This window comes from Homarus americanus, unplaced genomic scaffold, assembly GCF_018991925.1.
Source record: "Homarus americanus isolate GMGI-L3 unplaced genomic scaffold, GMGI_Hamer_2.0 scaffold30535, whole genome shotgun sequence".
NCBI classification, from domain to species: domain Eukaryota; kingdom Metazoa; phylum Arthropoda; class Malacostraca; order Decapoda; family Nephropidae; genus Homarus; species Homarus americanus.
In genome coordinates, this window is record NW_024732440.1 from 10,268,885 (window position 1) to 10,292,348 (window position 23,464).

The following is a 23,464-nucleotide window of genomic DNA, read 5'->3' on the forward strand; positions in this document are numbered from 1 at the left end:
GGCTTTTGGAGATCTTCAAAAACTTTCAAAGACAGCTATCTTCATCTATCTCTGAGAGATGCTTCAAATGGGGTGGTGCTGGGTTCCCCTCCCCCATCTATTCAATCTCCACTACCAAGACCTTCTTCCTCATTAGAATAAAGTGAGTATATCCTTTTTGAGTAAATTAACATTTTACCTTCCGGTAAATGTTCTTAATTTTGGAAATTTTCAAAATAATTTATAATATAATCAAGACCTAAGTCAGCGAAGCCTTGTATGCAAAGTCACCTCCCTCTCCACCTCCTACTCGGGTATTCTTGCTGATCGTCGCATTCAGAGCATTGAACAAAAAGACGTTTTTTTCTAAAAACCAGTTTTTGTGATATAGCTCGAATGCGACGTCCATAACCCACCTATCTCCACCCCTCGAGAGTTGACTTTTAATTACTGCTCTTTCTGAGGCAAGAGATGAGCTTCGCAGTGCGGATGGAGGCTGGTTGAAGGAGGGACTTTCAAAATAGCAATTACCGGTAAATGCCAGGTAGCGAAGTGTCCTCCTAATATTACTTATTAAGTAATTATTAGATGTTTTAATTGCCTGTATGTTGGCCTGGCGAATTGGCTAGGAATTAACATACCTAGGTAGCATTGCTGATCGTCACATTCGAGCAATATCACAAATACTGGTTTTTAGAAAAAAACGGCTATTTCTAATTCCTTTTCATAATACCATACACTACATACTGTAATGTGGGCCTCATTAGAAGACAAATGGGGAGTGTCTTTCTAGTTGAAAAATGAATACTGTACTGTATATAAGTCAATGAAAGCTTTCCATAATAACATACGAGTAACAATGAAAGTAATGACACAAAACCTAACAAACAGCTCAAACCTGTAATAACCACATTTGATTATACTGTACAGTACTAGGCTATAGTTCACATCATTTGACATGTGTTTATTGGGCTTTGGTTCACATCATTTGATGTTTAGCAATTTTGCAGTACTATTTGAATCACCACAAGGGCCAAGGTTGATTTTGTTATCAAGTACTGCAGGCATTTATCTTTCACTCGCTCACACATGCAAGCCTCCCAGTCTCTGTTCTCAATAGAATTTCAGTTTTTGTGATGTTGGGATCTCACCCTTGAACTTCGCGTGCCTCACCATCTGTTTTTATCCCCCAACCCCCAAGTGCAAGTATAGTACGGGTCTTGCCCATCAGCAGATTCATGATCAATTACTGGAGGCAGTAATTATAATAGTAAATAATGTAAATAGTAACATAACAAAAAAATTGTCCTGTACCTCATATTGCCTAGAGATCAGTGTTGTGTGCCTCGTACTGCCAACCTCACCCCACTGCCTCACACACAGGCCACTTTACGCACCTTCTCGACTCTTCCTAGCCCGGTGATGCCGACCTGTGATTAGGACATTTATTTCCTTTTTGTTTATACCATGCATTAGTTAATTTTAATGTGAATATTATCAGCACAAATTACTGCTGCTATTAACATTTCACATCGTCACCATTTTCTCCACACCACACCCACCTATTACCCCATCATCTGTACTGGACTTTGTTCATTTACTATGCTACTTTGCCTCTGATCATCCTTAGTAATATGCAATGAATGTGTCACTATTGCATAAGATTGTTCAAAGACAACTACAGTATATCTTGCATCAGGTTTCACACATCTTACTCTAAATAAAAAATTTACAGTAGAACGTCGATATAACATGAGATAGATTCCAAGAGAGGTCGCTTTAAACCGAATTCGCAGTAAATCGAAGTGTTGTTTCAATGGAATAATTTAGTTTGGTACTTGAGAGAAACACAAAATACTAAAAAGACTGAGAGTCTACCCAGATGCACCTCAGCTCATCTCCTAGAATAAACAAAATATTGTTTTTTGTAATATTACGTTAAAACAAACACTCATAAATCAACACAGCTAAAATTATGGGACGTGAAAAGGGATAAAATTTTTATCTCTCGTGCAAAACATATAACGCTTATATTCAAATTATTTGCTATCTTGCAAGGATTCCAGCAATGCAAATTATATTCTCCTAACTTTAGTCTGTGATATTATATAAGATAAAAACTGTAAGCCTATAACCACCAAACCCTGGCTGGGGAGGGAGGGAGAGAGGGAGGGAGGGAGGGGACAGTGACATGTTTGACAGTTGTGCCAAAGGTCTAGCAAAGTATTTATCTGTTTATTTATCTCCTTTAGATTGAGTTTTTGTTCTTTGTTTATAAAATGTCACAGAAGTGACTGGAGAGAATATAATTTACATTGCTGGAATTCTTATAAGACAATGATTAATGCTATAGTTTGCACTTAACAAACATTTTAGTGATCATTTAATACATTATTTTGAGTACATACAGTACAGCTTTGCCCTTAGGACAGTGTAGCGTGCCCAGAGAAACATTAGGCGCAAAATTTAAAATATGATGTGCCAGATTGACTCGCGCAAAATAGGAAAGATTCGCTTTAAATTAAAACGATGTCCTTAATTGTAGGTGTCACTTTAAACAGATAATCTTAAATTGGATTGCTTTAATTAGACTTTCTACTGTACTCTCTTTCAACCTTCTTTCACTTTCTAAAATAGTTATAACTTTCATTTCCTAAAAACATATCCTCTCAAAATTTATTTTCATTCATGTTAATTGTCCATGAAAACTAACAAAACATTTAATTAATAAATGTAGGTGTTAAATTAACCATGGAAAATTCTTCAAACAGTGCATATGTTGACTTTAAAAATCGACAGCTGCAATCCATTAAACATGTAGTTTAGTTGATAATACTGTACTCAAGATATGTAATGAGAGTGTAAGAGTAGCACTCATTCAGTGGCAGCTTTCTACCTGTAATAACTTGAACACCATTATTCTTAACTCTTAAAAAATTTTCCAATTGGCACTGGGCAACACAACTGACATACGTAATTTCAAGGTACTGGTACAACCATAGTAACTCTGCTGGGTCCTCAAACTAAAGTGGTCTCAATTACAAGCATAAATCATAAAGCTGAATTTTGATGATTCTGTACAAGGAAATAATTAAAACATTATTAGGTTACTCATTTAAAAATGATAAATTTATTCTAATTACAAATTTGCAATTACCAGTATAGTTACAAAAAGTGTTATACCACCAACAGTTGTCATTTACCAAAGGTATTTTATTCGATTTTGACACTACTAAATATGTTATGATACTTAACATTTGTTTCCAAATAAATGCAAATTGTTGTGAAGGAAAATTTTTTATGAACTATAAGAATATTATTCCTTTAACCTGAATCTGATGCCTTCTGCAGAACTGCCCCCACATATGAGGTTAGCTGAACCATGGTTACATACTGTACAGTATAAGTGTAATGGGATCTCCAACCCCATAACAGTATTTTGGTAATGTTTAACAGCTTACAATAATACCTTTAGCAAAGGTATCTTACATTTCTGGATTAACTTTTCAGGCAATCAATGAATTATTACTTCAAATATAATAGAAAAGCACACTACAGAATGGAAGCTGAACGCTATTTATATTCTGTTTATTTCTCCATTCACACACTGAATAAAATTTCAGTACAGTACAGTACAGTGCAGTACAATACTAAATGATGATAATTGCAATCAATCATTCACAACATACAAAAAGATGATAATGGAGTCAAAAGAAGATTTTTGTCTTAAGTCATATAGTAATATCTCCGTAAGCTGGAATCCTTCTTGACTGGAACTCTCCAAAAGCCAGAATTGAAATTTTCCGAGGGACACATTTTCTGGAAAATGCTGAGAAAACTTTCCTGGTACCCGGAAAATTCCGGGAGATGGGTTATTTTTTCTGGGTTTGAGAGATGCAAATCGAGCTCATTGACAGGAAATTTGCCTGTCACGCCACACGCTCGGCCACAGGGAAGCTTCCTGAACGTAATTACCTACGTAATTTTGTTTGTTTTATTTCCATTGTTTGTCCATTTTATCATGTTGTATCAAAGTAATATTGCTTAAAGTAGTGCAGTTGTATTACAGTGAAGTATTACTGGAAAATAATGCCATGATTATGTTATAAATGTATTTATTTGTGGAATTATGATTATTTCCTGCATTACTTGCTCTACCAAACACAAAGACGGCCAGATAGCCTGGCGACCGTCTGGTGTGTGTTGCCAAGCACTTCTTATGAAAAATAATGCAAGTAAAATATAAGTTTTATGATTAGTAAATATATGCATTACTGGCCATGTCGGACACAAAAGACAAGCTAAACATAGGTGGTAAGTGTGAAGGTGACCACGAGCATCAGCTGTCAAAACAACACTGTCCCCTTATCTCCCTCCCTCCTTCAGCGCTGCCAGGGAAGTTTCTTGAGGGTCAATACAGTCTCTCCTCGACTTACGACGGGGTTCCGTCCCGACGACCAGGTTGTAAGTTGAAAAAGCGAAAATAATACATAGAAATTCTAAAATGGGCGTCTCTTTTTCTTCTCAGCACCACGAGAACTCTCACTTTTATGCTTGCCAGCCATTTTAAAGGGAGTTACAAACGAAAATTTTGTCAGTACATTCAACTTACAAACTTTCAGAGATACAAACATCATCACTGAGGGGGGTTACCTGCCAGAACAGGTGTTTAACGTGGATGAGATTGGATTATTTTGAAGAAATTCCCAGATAGAACAAACATTACCTAAGAGGAGAAGAGTGAGCCAGGTTTTAAGGCTGTATTAAAGGGTATAGCTGTACTAAATATCCATAATCTTTTCATTTTTTACAATATGTTTGGTATCTACATGAATAAAGTTGAACTTACAAACAAGCCTCAGGAATGTAACTCGTTCGTAAGTAGAGGAGCACCTGTACACAGCGCTATCACTAACGTCGGGACTTGAAAATATGTAATGTGAAAAATATTTTTTATAACCATGGCCGTCATATGTACAGGTTGCCATAAGTTGAGGAGAGATTGTATATAGTTTTTCTTACTTACTTTTTAGTGTTTTATCATTTAAAAAGGTTAAAAATTATTTTTGTTAAAGTTGATTTTTCTCAATTTACCCCCGAGTGGGGGTTACTGCCAGGGGCACCCTAACCTGGGGCTTAAGGGTTAAGAGATGAAATACTGAATCATTCTGAAAAAATTCCAAGAAAATTCCAGTACCCGGATAAATTCCGGGGATGGGGGATTTCTTTCCGGGTTCGAGAGATGATGTAACGTGCAATTTCTGGAAATTCCAATAAACTTTTCCCGGTACCCAGAAAATTCCAGAGAAGAGGAATTTTTTCCAGCATTGAAAGAGTTGTCTCATTACCTGGAAATCTCTCACTCCCGGAAATGCTCTGCACCAATTGTTCCGACTAACAGAGATATCACTGTATTATGTTTACATGCTTGGTTCTCCAAATGGCAGAGACAGAACTTTCACCTGGCTTCTTTTAAACTCAGGAAGATGATCACAATGAGTAACAGAAGTCTCCGAAGTACAGTACTTAAATATACTTATTTGAGGATCCATCCATTTCGATCAGATTTAAAGTTAAATACTTTTCCACCTCTTTACCTTAAGAGTAAGATAAGTTCTAGTACAAAAAGCCATACATGAATGCATGGTTTGTAAAAATTATATGACAAAGCACTAAAAGAATCCATTTTTAATATCTGTATTTGGTTGAATAATCTTTTGGTGACACCACTAAACCTCTTCCTTTTCTTGCTCCCCGGTACACTGTTTCCACGATGTCAATCATCTCCTGCTTGTCTTCCAAAGCCCAATTGATCTTGTTGTTGTTACCAGTACCCAGATCAATCATGATGTGTTTGTTCCTGAAGAAGAACATACACGTGCAAGGGTCGTACAACTCGTACATCTTATTAAAATCAGGAACTTCAGTAATGTCCACCAAGTATATAACGGCAAAGTTTTTAACTTTTTCAGCAATATTGTAAAGAACCTCATCCATCTTCATGCAAGTTGGGTCCCAATCGTGGCCAAAGCGAATCACCTGTGAAGAAACCACATCATGTAGTATATATGTATTACATTCTGAGTAAGTAAACAATAAAGAACATAAAAAAATTGAAACGATCTTGAAATCCCATTCTATGACTGAGCCTGGAGAGAGTGGCTCCTGAAACAAGCCCACCAGAGCCTAAAGGTTACAAACCCAGTGAACTCTATGCCAAAGTGGCTGAACTAATCCAATTATGAGCCCTATTCTCCAGCAACGGTAATGATCTAATAAAGGGAGACCAGAAGTCACAGCTGACAAAGTTTCAGGGCAATCAGCTCTCCAGGTGTTCTAGTCTGGCCAGAGTTAATACCAACCTCATATGCAGCGACCAGAGAGGAGAACATCCTGGTGAGAAGGGAGGGCTCAAAGCCAATCTTTGTATGCAATGTCAGAGAATGGCATTTCAACAGTAATTTTCCAATTATGACCAGTTGCCACTCAAGAGTGACTTTTGTAGTAAATGTCAGTTAGTAACAGAAGACATGAAAATAACAAGTGCTACTGCTGATACCAGACCTTTGAATCATATTCTTATGCAACACTGCAGTTACACAGTCTTTTATGATGTCAGTGTTTTTTATTCAGTTCCTAGTACAGTATTTTGGGTGGTACTGTATTCTCATCTTCCAATGTAAGCTTTTACACACTATTTAAGGCCCATTGAGCCTGAGCCTAGATTTCTTTAAATTGGGACAATCAGCCACCTACGGGGATACTCCCAGGAGGAGGCAAGACAGGACTTTATTTAAAATTTTTCTCTAACCTGGCCATACAACAGAACCTTATTATGAAACAAAATAACTGAGTTGAGATAGAAAGTGTTCCCCTAAGTTCATTGAAATATCACATCACTAGACCCAGATGGAAATAAAAACTGAAGTCTAGCAAGAGACATTCCCAACCTGTAACATGGGAAAAGGAGTAAAATTCTACCACAACCTTAATAAAATTCCAAAATTACTCATTGATTAATCTGGGAGTTACAACTAATGCTGTGTGCCTACATAGCCGTGTAACAATCCATCAAGCACATAATTTCTCCAGTCCATCACATCATCAGCTAGAGCGACATCACACATTAAATAAATATTTTAAGCAGTGCACTGTGTTAAGTAGCCATCCTTTGTTTTACTTTTTGCATACCCATGATAACCTTGAGACAACCATTTATACAATAGAATTTATAGCTTTGTAGAAACACCAGACTGAAAATAGCAGAGGTATGAAACAAACCGAATATTAATGTGAGGCAACTAAGGACACTAATTTATACCAAAATGGTTCATCTGAAATGAAGTGTGAGCTTTAGTTTACTAAAACATCATAAGTTAAATAAGTATAGCAGCTCAGTAACCACAGCATATGAAATCTTGATCTACCCTCCTACAGCATTGCCTGGAGTGTCTTATGTACTGTACTGCATAGGATTGGGTTGTAGGAGTCAACAAAAAATTTTCTGCACCCCTGGGTCTTCATTTGTAAGGTTGGTACTTCTGATCATGTGATGCAATGTGTAACTAATACGATGTATTCTGTATATCACGTACAGGTAAACCTCTACAGGTTGAACCTCGATTTGATGGCAACTCTCATTTAATGAACAAAATTTAGAGATCGTGAATTTCAAAGGCCCGCCCATAATTTCCACTAGTTCCTCTACCTGTTGCAACGCTCTCACGGCACTGTGGTCAGTTTGTTTTGGCATTGAAGTCCAGCCGGTGCTGTGCTCGTGTGATTGCCTTAAATTTCTACTTTCTGTGCATCAATTATGGCCCAAAAACCCTACTGGAGTTGCTAGTGACCCAAGAAGAAAAGTTTCCCTGAACATTGTGGAGAAGGTTGAAATATTACAGAAACTAGACCATACAGTGTCTGTTCATCAACTTTATGAAATCTATGGTGTCGGTTCCTCAACAATTTATGATATAAAGAAGCAGAAAGATGAACTCCTTTAAGTACTATGTGAAAAGTGACAAAGAAGGGAATAGAAAAACTTAGGTACACGAAAAATTAGGAAAACTCATAGATTTAGAAAAGTACTTGATGCACTGGTTTCTTCAGCACTGTTTAAACAGCACTGGATTTACTGGCAATTCGCATTTAATGGCAAAATATATAGATCTTGGGGGCACCCATAATTTACACTAGTTCCTCTACTACCTGCTTACCACAGGATCTGTCTTGGGCACTAGTAAATAATATTGTAACATATTTATCAGCACTTAATAAATATTATTGTAGTGTACAGTATAATGCATCTCCATATGCCCTGGTTTATTCACTCAACAGTTGTTTAAGTGCAAACTTAGCCAAATCGAGCCATCATGCAACACAGATCAGCTGGACAGTCAACAGCTGACTCCAAAATGTGTGTGTGTGTGTGTATCAGTATGGTGTGATGTCACATTTGGGGAAGAAGCCGGGTGGGTGGAGACTGCCGAGTCAAGACGCAGTTACAGCTCAGTACTCACTCCCTCAACACTTGTGTTCACTTCCCACACATACACACCCATGCACTTCAGTTTTCTTATTTTTATAGTTTTATATTAAATCTTTTTTATTTCTAAGTCACATTAAAGTACAGTATTGTAATTTTTATTCTTTTGCTCTGCAATGTATTAGAGAAAATGTTTTTACAAGGGTAGACTATAATCCCATGAGAAGTAAATGTGTGTGTGTTTATATACTCAGACTTGAATTATACGTTGAAATGTTATTATTTTTTTATTTATTGTTATTACAAAAAACTTATTCCATATAAACATCAATGCCATCTCTGAAACATTCATCATTTCTAATCTAAAATATTATGACAAATATGATAAATCTTGGTAGCTTGATGCAATGGTTTCGTCAGTGACACCCCCCCCCCCATACTCCGATTTAATGACACAGCCCAGGTCCCGTTGATGCCGTTAAATCGAGGTTCAAACGGTACTGTATTCATAACTAAAAAGTGCAATAACCATAATGATTTAGGCTAACCCACGCAACCGAGGAAATTTGCTGTACAGTATAGTAAGGTAATGATGATGATGTAGAGCATTTAAAGTTTTAAAATTTCCTAATGATAATGTTTACTAGTATATCACCATTCACCTGGGCCTAAATACTGTGAGGTAAAAATTTATTTCTATAAATTTTATAAGATTCAGTCTAATTTACTTAGGTTAGGTAAAAATAAACCATATTACAGTACTGTATAAGAAATGATTTGAAGATTGTCACAACTTTAAAGGAGATTTCATGATGAAATTTTAGAGGATTTTCATAACAACAGGTAATCTAACCAAAAAGTGGGCATATAGGTTAAAGTACAGTGCATAAAGCTTTTATTGAATACAATTGAATACTGCACAACCAAACCTAACCAAACTAAACCTAACCCTAACACAATCTAATTCAATGTAAATCTTAATTTTTCTTACCGTTAAAAGATGGATAAATGCTGAAATTAAATATTTCTTGCAGCCGGACATGGTGGTACGGCATCTTTTGTATCTGAAGTATAGAGAATCAAGATAGAGTCTAGGCAATACTTCTCACTGTCCACATTAGGTGCAGCAGTCAATAGATTATGGTTGGCAGAACTTTGCTGTACAGTAGGCCTTTCAAATTCACGGTGGTTAGTTTCTCAAAATGGCCGCGAATAACATTTGCTTACCGGGGGGTGGGGTTACATTTTTACCTGTGTACAAAGAAATGTATATTCCCTTTATGTGTTTGCCCTTAAGACAATTATTTCTTTTACCTGTACAGTATTGTATATATATGTGTGTGTGTGTGTGTGTACACACGCACACACAAATCATACAAATACAGGTAAATAATAATTGGAAAATCCTCTCACAAATAATCAGAAACAAATATACAGTGATCCATTGGTTAACGAACGCCTCGGCTTAACTAAATTTCGGTTAACGAATTACCTTCCATAAGATTCTTCACTTCGGTTAACGAAAAAATTTCGGTTAACGAATTCCTAAGGAATTTTTCCCAACATGTTTTCGCCTGCTTTTGCCTGCTCACCAGCTGCAGTATTAGTCTGCCAATACAGTAATCGGTTTTAGGGCTTAAATTCCTTACTATTCGAGTAAATATCAAGAAGGTTGTACTATTCAATAATTTTCCAAGTTTTATGTTAAAGTTTTTAGTAATTTTAACAATTATTTAACGTAATTGAAGTACAGGGAACTAGGTTTTAGCGCACCAAACAGCCACTTGATTCACCCAAAATAGCGTCAGTGTATGTCCCTGCTCAGTGGAGGAAGCTTCTTGCTTGAGACTCTCTTGAACATAAACTATTTTTACATTTTTACAGTACAATTATTGGTCATTCTGAAGTTTATTTTACATATTGACAATATATAATGCAGTGCAGTGTTGATTTACAGAAAATAATCTTGAATTACACCAAGTGAACTAAAATTTTATGGGTGAAATGGCAGCATGGGGTGACTTCTCTTCCACCCCCACTTCCTTCTCTTCTCCCTTCTCCTCCACCCCCATTCTAATTCCCATCATCATCATCATCAACCAAGAGCCTTCTACATGCACACCTCAAAGTAAATGTACTTTACTGCATTTATTTTTACTTTGTATGTAATTTTCGGTGAGCTGGAACCAATTACCCAAAATTCCATTGAAACAATGGTTTCAGTTAACGAAATTTTCGGTTAACGAACGACCTTCTGGAACGAATTGTGTTCGTTAATGGAGAGACCACTGTATATTAATATATATTTGTTTCTGATTATTTGTGAGAGGATTTTCCAATTGTTATTTATTTGTATGTGTTTTGAGTGTGTGTGTGTACACACACATACAGTCATGCATACAATCATATATACAGTCATGCGCTGGTTAACGTCCGACCGAACAACGTCCGATCGCATATACGTATGTGGCCCCCCAAAAAAAAACACGTGACGCCTGCTGGACCACCACTCCACTACCATCTGACGGAGACAAGATGATCCTCCCCATACTGGTCAGATATTATGTGTTAAAAGAATATGCTTCCTTATTTAGGCTTTTCTAAGCATTTGCCTACAGATCAAATGTTAACCTACATCTATTGAGGATAAAATCTTTCACCTACAAATTGACGATAACACAATTGCTGTAATCAGACATATCTAGTTGCCGCAACAATTGCAAGTTGCAATTGGGGTTGCAATTTCAAATTCTGTGGCATTACTAAAAATAGTAAAGTTTCTGGTGCACTCTAAGATTAAGAGAGAAAACGGAGGACTCAGGCGTCCTGATGTGAGAGAAAACGGACTCATATGACGGGGGACCAAATAAAAAAAAGCATAGCTACATGTTTTGTGGACTACAGTATTAAGCGTACCCTTTTCATCACTTTGTAATAACCTAGCCATGCCTATGTGTGTTTATGATATTTACCATAACATTATATACAGTATATATTTAGTGGGTCTAAATGGTCGTAAAATGGGTGTCTGAACCAATTAGAATAAATCCCATAGGTTCTGTACTTTCGTTATCGGCGGAGTCCCAATTAGGCGTGATAACCAAGGGATGACTGTACTGTATATACTTGTGACACTGGCCAGTTGCTTCTGGTGTTATGGTACAGGGGTACCAAGTGACAGCACTAGGATCCCGCTTCCTCTATCAAGGAATAAACAATTAAAATTTAAAATGAAAAAAAAAACATTCAAATAAATTACTATCTTACAAGAATCCCTCCAATGTAAGTTATATTCACCCAGGTCGTTTGGGTGGAAAATTATGAGAAGGGCTTAGTCACTCTTAAGTAATGATAAATAAACACGCAGGCAGGCCTTCAGCGCCAACGGTCAAATCTTATCTCAAATAAATAAACAAACAAACGCCAGACATTCTGCCACCTTGTAGTGGATTTCTCCCCTACAAACGCTGTTTGTCACTGAGTAGCCGACCCCACCAATTCCCCAGTGTATGCCTCGTGGTCTAGGTCAACCAGTGCCGCCATACATCACGGAGCGGGGGTCAACTACTAAGCCACACCTACCCCCCGCTATTTAAGACCTGACCTCGTGGTGACCTGTCTCTTTCTACCTACACCAACCAGCCAGCAACACCTCATCCTCCTCCGCCTGCCTGGCGGTCCTCGCTCCCGCCGGCGAGCATGGCGACCCACAGGCTGGTCCTCCTCTGAGCACCCTCACCAACCAGCTCTCTCTACATCACGCTTGTAACCATGCTGCCTTCCAAGCACCAAGCTGCATTGTACATCCAATACAACATGTATACATGAGAGCACATTGTGAGTTTCCTTTCTCCATCCCATCCTGAGCGAGAGCCAAACACCCCACAACCTCACCTCCCTCCCACTCTTCCCACCACCCCCGTGTTCAAGATAAAAGATTGGTGATTTCTTTATGTTTATTTTATATAATATCTCAGACTAAAGTTACGATAATATAAATTGCATTGCTGAAATCCTTGCAAGACAGAGAATAATTTGAATATAAACGTCATATATTTTGCTCAAGATATAAAAAATGTAGTACATTAGTGTACAATACTGTAGTACATTTTATAAAAAGTTTTTCAACTTTATTTTTGGGAGGATTTACATAAATTTCTTCATTTATTTTCACCCATTTACATTCACACACCATACTAAAATAAACATAAAATAAATTAGTGCAAAGCTGGAGTGCACATGTACTAATTTGATTACGGGACTAAAATTGTTATGTCTAGTGCGAATTACAACATGTTTATATTCAAATAAATCAGTGTCTTACAAGGATCCCAGCTATGTTAATTATATTCTCCTAGGTCATATCACTGACATTTTAAAATAAGAGAAGCTTAGTAGGACTGTTAAATAAACACACAGAGACCTTCGCCTCAAACTTATCACCTCGACCCCCCCACCCCCCCAACCCCTCGCGGACTGGCTGGCTCCGTCCGTCCCTCCCTCCCTCCCGCCCTCCCAGCCTTTTAGGCTTACAGGTTTTATCTTATATAATATCTCAGACTAAAGTTAGGAGATTATAATTTGCATTGCTGAAATCCTTGCAAGACAGCCAATAATTTGAATATAAACGTCATATATTTTGCTCAAGAGATAAAAACTGTTGTACATTAGTGTACAGTACTGTAGTACATTTTATAAAAAAGTTTTTCAACTGTATTTTTGGGTACATTTACATAGATTTCTTAGTGCAAAGTTGGAGTGCACACGTACTAATTTGATTACGGTACTAAAATTGTTTTGTCTAGTGCAAATTATAGCATGTTTATATTATAATTAATCAGTATGTTACAAGAATCCCAGCTATGTTAATTATATTCACCCAGGTCATTTCACTGGCTTTTTATAAGAGAGAAGCTTAGTCACCTAAGAACTGATAAATATACACACGTTAGACCTGGGCCTGTGCCAACTGTCAAACGTACTACCTCCCCTTCCCCCACGCCCCCTCGCTCGCTCCCACCCTCTCTCTCCCCCATCTGCTGGCGTTGCTGGAATCCTTGTAAAACAGTGAATAATTTTAATATAAACGTCATGTATTTTGCACAAGAGATAAAAATTAATCACGTGTATCACATTACAGTAGTGATTTAAGAGTAAAAGTGTATATATACGTATATAGTATTCCACATACAGGTAGTTCTGCTATAGCGATAGTAGTGTTCTTGTAAAACATCGTGTTATAGAAATTGTGTAATAGAAATAACAGGGTTATGGAGAAAATAGGATTAGATGCAGATTACTCCAATCGAAAAAAAATTTGTAGTTAGCCTAACACAAAGGATAGCACAGTCTAAATAAATGTTACATTCATATCTAATAATGAAATCATACAGTAAATGTTACACTTTACCTTGAAAAATATGAATATAACTTGATGGGGGATAAGGGTGATGTTGAGGCTGAGGAGTCATGAAACATCAAGCTTTTCTTCAAGTGTTATAGCCTTTCTTTTACGATCACCACGGAAATCGATCACAGAGTGCTCCCCAGAGATATTCTTCTTTTCCATAGTCACAAAGTGGAGAAACAGTAATCAGAATTCACTGAGGACACTTAAAACTTCGTGTTTCAAACAAAGTGTGGAGTAAACAGAGCGGGTCTAAAACGCTATGTATTTTGTTTTCTCTTATTTAAAACTTTACATTTTACATATACTGTACAGGTTTCACTTAGTAGCGATTTCACGTTATAATGATTGCCTCAGGCGAACTTTTCACTTAACGGGTTTTTTCCGATTATCTAGAGTGTCCGCTCGAGCTATTTTAGATTCGGCCCCACCTGCCACCCTGCCTGTTTTAGCTCATAAATTCATACAAATTACCCGGCCAGAATATAATTTACATTGCTGGAATTTTTACAATATGATGATCATTTTGAATATAAACATCATAGATTTTGCATTAGACATACAAATTTTTGATATAATGTTTACTCTGAGTAAATATGTTATTTTTGTGCAAAATACATGACATTTGTATTCAAAATATTCCTGGTCTTACAAGGAATCCAGCAATGTCAATTATATTATCCAAACTTTAGTTTGAGGTATTATATATCACTAAAAGGTAAATATTCTGGTTTTCTCACATCTGGTAGGGAGGACAGAATGAGCCCTCTGTTACCATGTGAAGAATATTTTTTTTTTTATTAACTGAAGATATTTGTTTTAGCTCAAAAATTCATACAAATTACCAGGTCAGAATATAATTTCCATTGCTGGAATTCTTACAATTTGATGATCATTTTGAATATAAACATCATAGATTTTGCATTAGACATACAAATTTTAGATATAATGTTTACTCTGAGTAAATATGTTATTTTTGTGCAAAATATATGACATTTATATTCAAAATATTCCTGGTCTTAAGGAATCCAGCAATGTCAATTATATTATCCTAACTTAATCTGAGGTATTATTTAATACTAAATGTTAAAATTTAGTTTTCACCCAACATCTCTTGAAGGGAGGATTGGGTGAACCCCATTACGCTGGAGAGTGTCTCGGCGCGACGCTATTTTTTAGATTCGCCCCCCACCCGGGCAGCCTGCCTGCCTGCCTCTCCCTCCTTCCCCTCCCCTCCGCTTGGGCGGCGTGGTGGGTTAAGAGTGTGTGTCTTGTTATGTTATCACTGACGCCATATGACGATGAGACCCAGGATTAATAGTGCATCCCTACCCCCTCTGAAGCGCTAGCTGTACTGGCTTAAAGTATTAAGGACGTGGTCCACCCGGGAGGGAGGAGGGAGGGAGGAGGTGGAGGGAGGAGGGAGGAGGGAGGAAAGACAACGCTTGACCTGTAGCCATGTAGCCATCTCTAAGGCCACCTGTAAACGCCAGCATCCATTGTTCCGTAAAATGGCTTCCCGCCGACCACCGAGAAACCTTTCCCTACCTGGACCCAGCGCACTAAACCAAAGAAGACACGACGTTCCTAAGCTACGAGGGTGAAGTATAGCATCATCCAAGAGTTGGAGAAAGGAACAAGGCAGGTTGATTTGGCTACCAGCATGGTATGAAACTAAATCTACGATCCGGACTATAAAAGAAGGATTCAGCTTAAGATAAAGGAGCACATGAAGATCACAAAAGTCTACAGGTGCTTCATGATCAAGCATTTTCACAACCAGGTGCTTCTCAAGACAAAAAATTACCAGAGGTACTTGGTGCGTCAGGCGACGGAACAGGAGCGGTCGACACGCCGCCTGTTATGACTACGACGCGAACTGTACATGGCAGTGGCACGAAGAGTGGGTAAACTTCAGAGCCCAAACCTTTAATGCTTCCTCTGGGTGGTTACAGAGGTTTAAGATCTGAACAAGATCACCAATATAAAACATTGGTGGTGAAGAAGCGAAAAGGATCGCAAGGCGTTCTCGAATTTCCTCTCCGCTTACGGGGTGAGAGATTATGGAGGAAGCACAGTGACGACTCAGGTGCCGAATATGGACGAATCTGGTCTTTTTCTGGAAAAATACTACCTTCCAAGTCCTTTCGTTGTGAAGAATGCCAGCAGGATTCGGGCCGGAAAATGCAGAAGAACGCGACATCACCGCCCTGTTTACTGCACCACCAATGCCCGTACCTGTAAGCCGGGTTATCGGTGATCCACAGCCACAGCCCGCAAGTCGCGACGCTTACAAGAGCATGGACATGACCAAGCTAAATGTCCACTGGCTGACCGCGACGAAAAGTGATGCTGTTCTTACACTGTCCCTTCCTGGTTTGATGACTGTTTGTTCCCTATGTAAAGAAATTCTTCAGAGCTTACAGAATGTCCCATTTAATATTTTGTTGTTGCTGACAACGACCAGGACACTCGCCTACTGCTAGATCGTCACCCCAACGTAAAGTGGTCTTCCTTCCTTTCCAGCCCATGTGGACCCTTGTGAGCGATTTCGCAATGAAAGCTGCATTCCCCAACAAAAAATTCCAGCTCCTGGAACGACTTCACACCAACACTAGGAAGAGCTATGAACTCCTGAGTGACACCTCACCACCGAGCAGTAAGAGAGCGAAGAAGATGAGGATCAATAGTTAGAACAGCAAAAATACCTTCAAAACAATTCTGAGAGTATTTAACATCAAGAAAGCTGTGGACTTCTTGGTGGAGTCATGGGGATCAGCTGTCTATTACAGAATTACATGGAGACATGCCAACAATACCAGGTGAGAGGAGGAGTCAATCTGTGACTGGTGAGGTTCAGAATGTTGCAGCAGGACCTTGCCAGAGAAGCTGGCGCAGACTGTTAGCAGTTCCAGGTTTCTCCGAGACCACCAACGATTAAGTCCTGGAGGTGATCAGGAGATCCTGAAGTGACGTCGCATTTAGATGTTGGAAGAAGAACACGCTAGTGAAGAGGAAGAAGAAGGTACAGTTCTCTGAAAATGAATTGAAGAAGTCTTCCATACTGCTGCAGCCATGGTTTTACATCATGTGTGTATCACGACAAACATCAACGCCAGCTGTCAGCAAAGCATAACAGATTTTCAGAACCCACCACAGCCAGCCCAGCCAGTGATAGTGACAGTGAAGTTGACTTTGAGGATTTGTAGGCCCTGACAACTGTGGGTGACAGTGATGTAGACAGATTCACCTAGTAATGTAGGATTCACCTGAGGGCCAGGAATCTGCCCTCTGCCGAACCAGCCTCCATCCCTGTATATGCCGACTCCATCTCTTCTACTACCGAAGTTACACCTAATTTTTAGTTTTTCTAACCTTACCTTTTATTTTTCCTATGTTAACTCTTTATCTTCCTAACCCAACCTCTTCTATATACTTGTTTTTCATACCACCATAGTTAAGATAAAATTTTTTACTACAAATATGTTGTGTGTCGTCAAAAGTGGAGTTTGGGGGATCGCCCGACTCCATTTCAATTAATCCCATATATATATATATATATATATATATATATATATATATATATATATATATATATATATATATATATATATATATATATATATATATATATATATATATATATATATATATATATATATATATATATATATATATATATATATATATATATATATATATATATATATATATAAATGCCGGCCTCCTTGGCAGGCTAGTAGTTACACCCTTCGGGTTATTGGGCAGTTAGGATTGTAGTAGTTGTGGGCCATCCCAGACAGGCTCTGATTGATCCATGTGTGTAGTTAATAATTTCTTCATATTTTGATACTATTTCTCAGTGACTGATATTATCTTGTTGGGTGTAGTTAACATTCCTTAAATAATTTTGATACTGTACTATCGTTTTCTAATGTTTATGTGTCACTATGGGATGTAAGATAATGAGGAACTGTTTTCAAATGAGCTCCTCATTCTGGTGTAAGTAATGCTGTTACCTTAGTAGTTTCTCATAAGGCATTTAATATTTTCTACCTATTTTTGATATCATGTATAACCTTTGTTCCCCAGTGTAGTGTTTTAAGCCAGGCTAAGAGGTGTGCAAATGTTGGTGTATCATTATTGATTGTGGTTGTAGTGTTGGAGGGAATAGAAGTGTCAAATTTTACAGTGCGTCTCATTCACCCCAATCACAGATGCTATCTTTCTACGGGTCAGGGAGAATATTTTTTAAATTAATTGAGTTTGTGCTGGTTTGGGTTTTTCTCAAAGGGGCACTTCCACTGCATTACCATCCACTATAATCAAAAGCCCCAAATGAGAGAATTCCGACCTGTTACATATATAGTGGTCCCTCGGTTAACGAACACCTCGGTTAACGAATTACCTTCCATAAGAATACTCAATTCGGTTAACGAAAAAAATTCAATTAACGAATTCCTTACGAATTCGTCTCAACATGTTTTCGCTTGCTCACCAGCTGGAATATTAGTCCACCAATATAGTAATTGGTTTTAGGGCTTAAATTCGTTCCCATTTGAGTAAATATCAAGAAGGTTGTACTATTCAATAATTTTCCAAGTTTTATATTAAAATTTTTAGTCATTTTAACAAGTATTTAACATAATTGAAGTACATGAAACTAGTTTTTAGTGCACCAAACAGCCACTCAACTCACCAAACAGGCGTCAGTTTGTATCTCTGGTCAGTAGAGGTAACATCTTGCTTGAGACTCTTTTGAACCTTTACTATTTTTTACATTTTTACAGTACTGTACAATTATTGGTCATTCTGACATTTATTTTACATATTGACAATAAATAGTGCAGTGCAGTGTTGATTTAAAGAAAATAATCTTGAATTACACCTAGTGAACTTTTATGTGTGAAATGACGGCATCAAGCATGGGGTGATTTCTCTTCCACCCCCACTTCCTTCTCTTCACCCTTCTCCTCCACCCCCACTTCTAATTCCCATCATCATCATCATCAACCGGGAGCCTTCTACATACACACCTCAAAGTAAGTGTACTTTACTGCATTTTTTTACCTTGTAAGTAATTTTCGGTGAGCTGGAACCAATTAACCAAAATCCCATTGAAACAATGGTTTCGATTTAACGAACGACCTTCTGGAACAAATTGTGTTCGTTAACCGAGGGACCACTGTTGCTGTACTAAATATCCATAACCTTTTCATTTTTTACAATGTTTGGTATCTACATAAGTAAAGTTGGACTTACAATCAAGCCTCAGGAACATAACTCGTTCGTAAGTAGAGGAGCACCTGTACAACAAAAATAAAGAAAATCAACAAACAACTTCGTAATTTTACTTTAGGACACGAGTCCCTAGGGGTTGACCAATATGTTTTTCCAGTGTATTTTGGTGTGCTTTGAACGAATCTGACCTTCATTTTTGGCAGAAATTGTATTTTTTAACCCCCCTCCCCAACAATAATGAGGAGAGTCTGGGAAATCAGTGTTTTTGGGTGGGGAAAACAAGTCATCTAACCTAACAAAACAAAACATAACCTAACCCCTAGCCCAGGGCTTCGCTTGGACCCCGATGAGCCTAGCTTAAACTAACCTAAATGTTTCAGTAGTTAAAAACTTTGGGGCACACCATGTCTGAAGGTACAATACCTGAGTTAGAAGTGGAAGGACCAGGGATACATAAGAATTGGATAGAATGATCGTCCTCGTAAAACTCAGCAATAAACTGAAAATAATTGTAGAAGCACAAATGACAACCAACCTCCACCACGGCCATTGTGAGACTGGTCAATGAAATTACCCAGGCTGCTTCCTTTGAAAAAAATAAAATGTGATTGGTAAAAAAAAAATTGCGTGATGATATCGATACATCATTGGTCACGGCTGGATGACGTCAGTCTATGGCGCACGCGTGATGCGCCGATCATCTCCTCAGATAGAAAACTCCGTAAAATCGTTTAAATTCAATTGTGTCGCTATGATCCATTTACGCCATGTATATATGAGGTTCAAAATGCTGAGAATGTTTCAGTAGTTTATAACTTTTGGGTGTGCTATGTCCTAAAGTAAAATAATACCACAACTTCTGCTGGTAGTGGTTTGCAAACCTTTACCAAACTATAGGCGTTTATTGTAAGGCGTATTAAGATGTACGGAATTGCTGAAGCATTAGCTATCCCGGACTGTCATTAAAAAATACAACATTATACTGCGTCTTTGGAATAACTGTTGTACCACAAAGTCTTCAGAAAACAATAAAATTAGGAGAACTGTTATTTGGACCAATACGGTAAGAAATAGCAAAAAAATATATAGAAAATTATGGAAAGAAAAGACAAAAAAGGAAAAGGTCAATCAATCAACAATACATAAGAATAACACAAAAAATCGGGCCTGTTGTAAAGGACTTGGAAAGCACAAGAAACAACCAGAGAGCAGCTCTGCCCTATACTTGTTCTCTCGAGGCTATGTGTTCGCATATTTGTGATGTAATACAACAAATTTCAGGTTCAGTTTAGATTACTTTTTGCACGTACAGAACTGTAATCAACTTGTTCACCCCCATTTAAAGTATCTTAGGAGATGATATTAAAGTTTTATTCATATTTGAGTAATTATCAATATTGTTACACCAAAGTCACCAACGGCTAATGAAATCGGACAGCACCCACGTAAAAAGGGCGGAGTTTAAACAGGTTTCCACTAGGCGCAATCCTTTTCAATTCTTTCATACCTTACACTTTGTTTTTGGTCCTATCCAATATACTACCATACAGTATATAGAATTATTTTTTATTACCTTACATGCCTCCAACTCTTCAATATTAATCAAAATATTCTCCATAAGTGGCCATGATCCGTGTTACTTTCACCGGGAGAAATTGCTGATAGGTTGTCAGCTATTTGTGCCGCTTAGGCCCTGCAAAAGGCTAACGCCTGATCGAGGAATTAGCTTTTCCCTTTGAACATTCCCTTAACTCTATACCAGCATCCTTTTTTACTTTTATCCTCCTCACCACTGATCGGCTCGTTAGCCGCTTGGGTGACCGGTTACGTCTCTGTTACACACAGTTAGCAAGTACTGGGCATGCACTGGCACCTGAATATATCTGAAACTGCTCCAGTGTTGGTCAAGTCTGGTCTTGAAAGAGCTCACACTCGGTGCCGTCACAACACTCTGGTAGATTGTTCCAAGAGTTCACAATTCTCACTCCGAAAAAGTTACTCCTCACAGTTATCCGGACTTGCGGCTTCTTTAACCTTGAGCTGTGTCCCTTGGGGCGAGCGTCTGCCAGCTCCGGGTAAGGACACTCGACTAAGTAGTGACCTCTGAGAAGCTTGTATACCTCAAAAAGATCTCCCTTTGCCCGTCTGTAGCACAAGCTAGGCAAGTTCAGACAGAATAGCAAATGCGTTAGCTATTCCATGCATCTGAAACGCCCTACAATAACCACCTTTACTAACCAGGAGCGGACACGTAGCAATGGTTTAAAGAAAAAAAGACAAATTGACTAGCCGCAGTTTCCTCCACTTTCATGTTCTTACTATTCCTTCATAAAACAACAAAACTCACCACTACTCTGTCTTCTTCACTGAGTATAGCTTGATCCACTTGCCATCCATTATGTAAATGTTGCAGCATGTACGACATCTTTAATCGATATGAGGATCAATCTTTCACAATAAAAAGAACTTTATGATACACAGGAGTTAATCTTCCCCACGAGTCGGCAAATGTTTACAAGTGTTGGTTTACACCAAGGAAGCATTACTCCATTATAGTGACGGTGCTGCCATCTCTCGGTAAGCTTTAGTCACAGAAAATAAGTTTACGTTTCCAGAGAATGTAAAAGTTTTCTAGGGTAACCAATATGTTTGCTGCTTTGTTCTGAATTCTGTAGTATTGTATTTTTTATTTAATTATTTTCATTAGTGGATTCACAGTTTATAAGTTTTTGTATGACTTATATGACAACATACAAGTCCTTGTGGAATTATGATAAGAATGATAAGTAAAATCAAGTACAGTATATATATTTTCTGTTTTATTACCATAACTATTCTCTATCATAAAGAAAATAACAATACAAAGAAACAAAGACAATAGATAGAGAAGACAAACAAATACTGTTCAGCAACATAAATATTTAGAAAGTTTAAAAGAGAAACAATAGTGATAAATAGACTCATCAGAGTGAGCCTATCCTCCCTAGAATGTAGAAATCTGCAGAGAGACTTAATTGAAATATGTCACGTAACTAAAATACATGAGCACGAGCTCAAAAAATGTTTAAGCCACGGTGACAGTAGTAACATTAGAGGAATTTATTTAGCTAGAGTAATTAACAAATTGAATATTCTCCCCAAACAGTTAAAGGAAGCAAAGTCTGTGTATACATTTAAATTCTTCAGATAAGCACTGCATAGGAATTAAATTTGGGCACCAAATAGACCTTTAGGCCTAACCCACATGCCGCTTTGCAAATGCAAAAGTAAATGCCCTTATCACTATGGAAGAATATGCCGAGTGTAAAGGAGTCGTGTGAATGTCAATATCGCGGATGTGCAACAACTGATTATTGTAATTAATAAATAAAGTACTGATTTTTACATACTGTGTATATGTGTTCATTAAACAAAATTAATTCAAACATTGCAGGGCGGATCCAGAAATATCAAAAGGGGGTTCAAGAAGGGGGTGGGGAACATGGTGAACACAATGCGACCACCCAGCTGGGGGAAATTTTTTCAAATCTGCTCAATATCATGGACATTTTGAGGCCATTTTGAGGGCATGTGCACTTGATATTTGGAAATATTCTGAAGTCAACAGTAATTACATTTTACTATACAAAAAACGCCTGAAGACAATACTGCCCCTGCACTGTGTTTTTCTTTGCCTTTTATTGGACGTGATCATAGTGCTTAAAATATCGAAATTATACCTCGTGGTAAGTAGAATAAGTGTTGTAATAAGAATGACATGGTTTCCCAGACTAATCCATGTTCCAGAATATATGTAAAAACAGAGTAGTGCCTCCTGAGATGCTTATACACCTCTACTAGGTCCCCCCTTGCCCTTCTGTAGTATAAGCTGGGCAAGTTCAGGCGCTCCAATCTCTCAGGGTAGCTGAGGTGCCGAAGTGCAGGCACCAGTCTGGTGGCCCTCCTTTGAACATTTTTCAATCAACTGACAGTCCCTTGCATATCTCGGGGACCAGATGGGGTGACAGTACTACATATGGGGAAGCACTTCACTCCTGAAGATCGTTACGAGGGACGGACAGTCTAGATATCTGAACGACCTTCTTATAAGACCCAATAATTTATTTGCCTGATTTACCTTCTTCTCGCAATGGCCCATTAACTTCAGCTCATTGTCAACATACACACCTTGGTCCTTCTCACATACAGTCTCAACTAGTGCAGTTTCTTCATCCCGTTGGGACATATGATACGCCTCCTTGCCGTTGGTACGCCCCAGGTGCATCCTCTTACACTTCGTGACATTGAATCTCCGCAGTCGTTTCTTCGACCATTCATGGAGCCCACAGAGGTCCTTCTGCAGCTCTTCACAG

General features: G+C 38.0%; 1 protein-coding gene across 2 annotated transcripts; it reads right to left on the reverse strand.

Moving 5' to 3' along the window:
* Positions 1-4,810: 4,810 nt before the first annotated feature.
* On the reverse strand, positions 4,811-21,694 carry LOC121868808 (thioredoxin-like protein 4A). 2 transcript variants are annotated; one of them, XM_042369758.1, is made up of 3 exons: positions 21,460-21,694; positions 9,456-9,528; positions 4,811-6,018 (listed from the first exon to the last, which is right to left on the reverse strand). In XM_042369758.1, the coding sequence occupies exons 2-3, from the start codon at positions 9,504-9,506 to the stop codon at positions 5,668-5,670; spliced, it is 402 nt and encodes a 133-aa protein (XP_042225692.1). In that variant the 5' UTR covers positions 9,507-9,528; positions 21,460-21,694; the 3' UTR covers positions 4,811-5,667. The 2 variants fall into 2 exon arrangements, with proteins under 2 accessions (XP_042225692.1, XP_042225691.1); XM_042369757.1 differs by lacking the exon at positions 9,456-9,528.
* Between the last annotated feature and the right edge of the window lie 1,770 nt (positions 21,695-23,464).

What these genes read in the sequence shown, in the direction of transcription:
- LOC121868808 (XM_042369757.1), bottom strand. Translation starts at nt 21,537, where the DNA reads ATGTCGTACATGCTGCAACATTTACATAATGGATGGCAAGTGGATCAA. An exon ending in GTGAAGAAGACAGAGTAGTG is followed by an intron (nt 6,019 to 21,459) that starts GTGAGTTTTGTT and finishes GTTTCTTCACAG; the next exon opens with GTGATTCGCTTTGGCCACGA.